Source organism: Arachis ipaensis, chromosome B2 (genome assembly GCF_059453495.1).
Source record: "Arachis ipaensis isolate K30076 ecotype BB chromosome B2, ASM5945349v1, whole genome shotgun sequence".
NCBI lineage: Eukaryota > Viridiplantae > Streptophyta > Magnoliopsida > Fabales > Fabaceae > Arachis > Arachis ipaensis.
The window spans coordinates 45,040,451-45,045,244 of NC_142437.1; the positions used below are offsets into that span (position 1 = coordinate 45,040,451).

Consider the following 4,794-nt stretch of genomic DNA (forward strand, 5'->3'; position numbering starts at 1 on the left):
GCTCTCCCCCTTTCACATAGAATGATGGCCCTTTGATATAGCACTCAATCAGCTTCAGAAAGTCCAAAATTGGGCTCTCGAGGCCCAGAAACGACCCCAGCGATTCGCAATAAATGAGTCACGCACTGGGACTTGTGCGTACACACAGAAGTTATGCATGGGCACACGTGCTGATTTCTGTACTTGTGTGTATGCACAGGGCTGTGCTTGGGCACAGGTGCTGATTTTGACCCTTGTGCATAGGCATAGAAGGTGTGCATGGGCACACTCTGAAATGCTTCTCTCCTTTGATTTTTTCATGTTTTCTCCTAATTGTATGCTTCTCTTCCACCCTTGTCAAGCCATTCCTGCCTATTACTCCTGAAATTACTCATCAAACATATCAAGGCATCGAATAGAATGAAAGTGGAATAAAATTGAATAAATTAAGCACAAAATAGTATGTTTTCACAATTGGACATAATTTAGAGAGAAAACACAAAAACATGCTATTTAGGTGAATAAATGTGCATTTATATGATGAAAATCTACTCAAATCAAACAAAAATATATCTTCAAATATGGATTCATCAATCTCCGAGTATTCATCGCCTTTCAGCTTGAAGGGGACCTCGGGAATCACCCTTCTTCTTCCTCACCACGTCATAGAAATGGTTTTTATGGGCCTTGGTGAGGAATCTTGTGGTTTCCCAAGGCTCAGAGGCGGGGGCTTTTCCTTTTCTTTTTCTTGAGGATTCTTCTGTCTTTGGTGCCATGAAGGTAAAAATAAGGAGCAAAAAGCGGAGCTTCCAATACCAAACTTAAGAATTTTACTTGTCCTTGAGCAAATTAAAAAAAAGAAAATAAAAAGTAACGGAAATAGAAGAAGTAGAGGGGTGGGATATGGATAGGCTTCGACCTTTGGGGGGAAGAAAGCAAAAATGAAGAGAGGGAATGTATATGGTGAAGAGTGTTAAAGAGGAGAGGAGTAGTGAAGGTGGATAAAGTGAGGGGTATTTGTAGGAGTGGGGTGGGGTGCATTCGGTCATGGGGAGGGAAAAATGGTGGGGGATTTGAAATTAAATGTGAATAAGGTTGGTGGAAAAAGAAATTGATGGTATTGATGAGAGGTTATTGGGTAGAGTGAAAGGTGGGGTTAGGAAATCAAAGGAAGTGATGGGTGATGGGATGGATGAATGTAGATGGAAAAGTGGCTGAAAGAGGAGAGAGAAAGGATAAGAGTGAGTAAATGGTGAAGTGGTTGGTGGTTGGGTATTATCCAATGGCTAAAGAAGACTGAAAATTCGAATCCCTTGCTGCCTCCCCATGGGCGTTCACCTCCAGGCTGGGCGTTGGATGCCAGAGGGGGATCCTTTTTTTTAAGGGCGTTCAATGCCAAGAATGGCATTGAACACCCTAGGGGGATAAAAATTTGGCTTGGTTCCACTCCCATTTGGACGTTTAATAGCCAACTTTGGAAACCCTCCTCTGGCACTGAACGCTAGATCTGGCATTTTTACCCCAGTAGGGATATCCTTCAAGGTGTTCTGTTTGTCCTGCTGTGCTTTTCTGTGTCTGTTCTAAGTACTGTACATGATCATAAACGTTAGAAAAAGGAGAAAAACTATGAAAATCAATAGAAAATAAAATGTTATGTAATCAAATTCAAATAGATTAAAATAACATAAAAGAAAGTAAAAGTAAACTATAGGATACATATGGTTTGGTTGCCTCCCAACAAGCGCTTCTTTTACCGTCATTAGCTTGACGGACAGCTCCTTTTATAGAGGTTCATACCCCTCATGGTGAACTTTCTTCTTGTGCTCTCGTGAATCAGTTCAACATGCTCCAGAGACAGGATCCGATTCACAGTATGTGGTATGACTGGACTTCTTGTGAAGACAACTCTCATGCCAGGTGAGAGATTTTCAGTAAGAATTTTCTTTTTCCTCCAGCCTTTGGGTACTTTCTTCTTGGTGCCTCCTTCATCAATGGTTGGTGGTAGATTCCCAACACCAAACTTAAGTTTAATGTTAGGGGGCTCTGTGTAGCTCTCCACTGAGAGAGAAGGTTGAAACACTAACTGTTGTATGGTAGTACCTCCTTTGTCTAGGAGAGAATGAGGTTTGGGAATCGTAAACAGAATATGATTCTCCCACAACCTCAAAATTAACTCTCTTTTTCTCAACATCTATCAAGGCCTTCCCAGTAGCTAGAAAGGGCCTTTTAAGGATGATGGAGTCATTCTTGTCCTCTCCAGTGTCAAGTATCACGAAGTCTGTAGGGAGGTAAATGTCTTCAACTTTTACAAGGTCGTTCTCCACCATTTCATATGCTCGTTTTAGGGACTTGTCTGTCATCTCCAGTGATATCCTTGTGGGGTGCACCTCTTGAATCCCTAGCTTTTTCATTGCAAAGAGAGGTATCAAATTTATGCTTGATCCAAGGTTCATAGTTCCTTCTCAAACGTGATGGTCCCTATAGTGCAGGGAATCAGGAAGCTTCCAGGATCTGGCATCTTCTGAGGTAGCTTCTTCTGCACAAGGGCACTGCACTCCTTGGTCAGCACTACAGTTTTATCTCACCTTAGGGCCTTCTTCTCAGAAATCACACTTCTCAAACAGGCCATATAGGGGGGTTTCTTCTCCAACTCCTCAGCAAAAGAAATATTGATTTGCAACTTCTTGAAGATTGCCAAGAATTGAGCAAGTTGCTTATCCTCAGCCTCCTTTTGTGCATTCAAAGAGTGTTGTGCTTCAGGATCTTTCATCTCCATAGGGGCGTGTACAAGTTCACTCCCAGCCTTCTCTTGCGCCTCGTTCTCCTTCAATTCCTCAGCAGCATGCTCCTTAACGATTTCGGCCTTCTTGTCCACAGTGAGGGCCTTGCATTCTTCCCTTGGGTTTATCTTTGTATTGCTGGGAAGAGTGTTGGAATATCTCTCAGGTATCCTATTGCTCAACTGACCCACTTGTATCTCCAAGTTCTGAATTGAAGACCGAGTTTTTGCCATAAAGCTATGGGTGGTCTTGGAGAGATCAGAGACTATTATGGCTAAGTCAGAGAAGCTTTGTTTAGACGTCTCTATGTGCTTCTGAGAGGGCTGGAACTGCCTATTGTTGAATCTATTTGGATAGTTCCACACTGATTGTTGTTGAAGCCTTGTTGAGGCCTTTACTGATCTCTCCATGAAAAATTTGGGTGATTCCTCCATTCCAGATGAAAAGTATTCCCATAGGAATCATTGTTGAGATTCCTAGATGAATTTCCCATGTAATTTATTTCTTCCATAGTGGGATGGTCAATGTCACACATGTCCCCTCCATAGGATGTATCTTGAGTACTAATAGCTGAAACTTGCATCCCGACCAAGTGTTTTGACATCATGTTTATCTGCTGGCACATGAGCTTGGTCTTTGCCAAAATTGTGTCCAGTGTGTCCACTTCCATGACTCCTCTCTTCTGAGTAGTCCTAGTGTTCACAGGGTTCCTCTTAGAAGTATACATGTACTAGTTATTGGCAACCATATCAATAAGCTCCTGTGCCTCCTCAGGCGTCTTCTTCATGTGGAGTGAACTACCTGCAGAGTAATCCAATGACGTCTTGGCCATCTCAGAGAGGCCATCATAGAAGATCTTTAACATGGTCCATTTTGAAATCATATTAGGAGGGCATCTCCTGATCAACTACTTGTACCTCTCCCAAGCCTCATAGAGGGACTCTCCCTCTTTCTGTATGAAAGTCTGGACTTCCACTCTAAGTTTACTCAGCTTCTGGGGTAGAAAGAACTTGGCCAGAAATCCAGTGACCACCTTGTCCCACGTGTCCAGGGTCTCCTTGGATTGAGAATCCAACCGTAACTTTGCTCTATCCCTTACAGCAAATGGAAAGAGCATGAGTTTGTAAACCTCCAGGTTTACTCCATTAGTCTTAACAGTATCACAGATCTGTAGGAATTCAGATATGAACTTATTGGGGTCTTCCAGCGGGAGTCCATGGAATTGATAATTCTGTTGCACTAGAGTGACTAGTTGAGGCTTGAGCTCGAACTTGTTTGCACCGATGGCAAGTATGGATATGCTATGCCCATAGAAGTCAGATGTGGGTATAGTGTATGAACTAAGGACCTTCCTTGTGTGCTCTTCATCATTCGAATCAGCTGCCATAGTGGTTTCTTCAGCTTCCTTCTCAAAATTTTCGGTGAGATTCTCTCCGGCTTTGTGTGCTTTAGCTTGTTTCAAACGCCGCCTTAAGGTCCTCTCAAGTTCAGGATCAAGATCAAGAAGGAATTTCTTGTCCCTGTTCCTGCTCATAAACAATCAAGAAAAGAGAAAGAGTGGGAGTCTCTATGTCAAAGTATAGAGGACTCCCAGTGAGATATCTTAAAAGAAATAAAAGAAGATAAGGTAGCAAGTAACTAAAAGATTCAAAACAAGAATGCAAGAATTAACCTACACTTTTTGAAAATTAAAAAGAGAGAGTGTTTTCTTAAAGGTTTTCAAAAATAAAAAAAAGAAAAGAAACACCAAAGAAACACCAAACTCAAAATTTGAATTTGAATGAAAATTAGAATAACTAAAATAAAATTCAAAAATTTAAAAAGAAAATTAATTAAATACTAAAGAAAATCACCAATGGGACACCAAATTTAAAATTTGAAATTAAATAAAAATAAGATAAAGATGCAAGAATTAATTTAAAAATATTTGAAAATTAGAAAGAAAGGGTTTTAAAAATTTTGAAATTTAAAATGAAAAAAACACCAAACATAAAATTTGAAATTAAATAAAAGATAAGATAACTAAAACAAATTC

At 40.6% G+C, this 4,794-nt stretch overlaps 1 protein-coding gene and 1 non-coding gene across 2 annotated transcripts; one reads left to right on the top strand and one right to left on the bottom strand.

Annotated features, from left to right (window-relative positions):
• Window positions 1-2,012: 2,012 nt before the first annotated feature.
• Window positions 2,013-2,432, bottom strand: LOC148573819 (uncharacterized). Its single transcript, XM_088505840.1, has one exon. The coding sequence runs from the start codon at window positions 2,430-2,432 to the stop codon at window positions 2,013-2,015; it is 420 nt and encodes a 139-aa protein (XP_088361966.1).
• Window positions 2,433-3,636: 1,204 nt separating this feature from the next.
• LOC148573820 (small nucleolar RNA R71) lies at window positions 3,637-3,744 on the top strand. Its single transcript, XR_015906665.1, has one exon. It is a non-coding gene; the product is annotated as a small nucleolar RNA R71 (small nucleolar RNA).
• The last annotated feature ends 1,050 nt before the right edge of the window (window positions 3,745-4,794 follow it).

What these genes read in the sequence shown, in the direction of transcription:
- LOC148573819 (XM_088505840.1), bottom strand. Translation starts at nt 2,432, where the DNA reads ATGAACCTTGGATCAAGCATAAATTTGATACCTCTCTTTGCAATGAAA.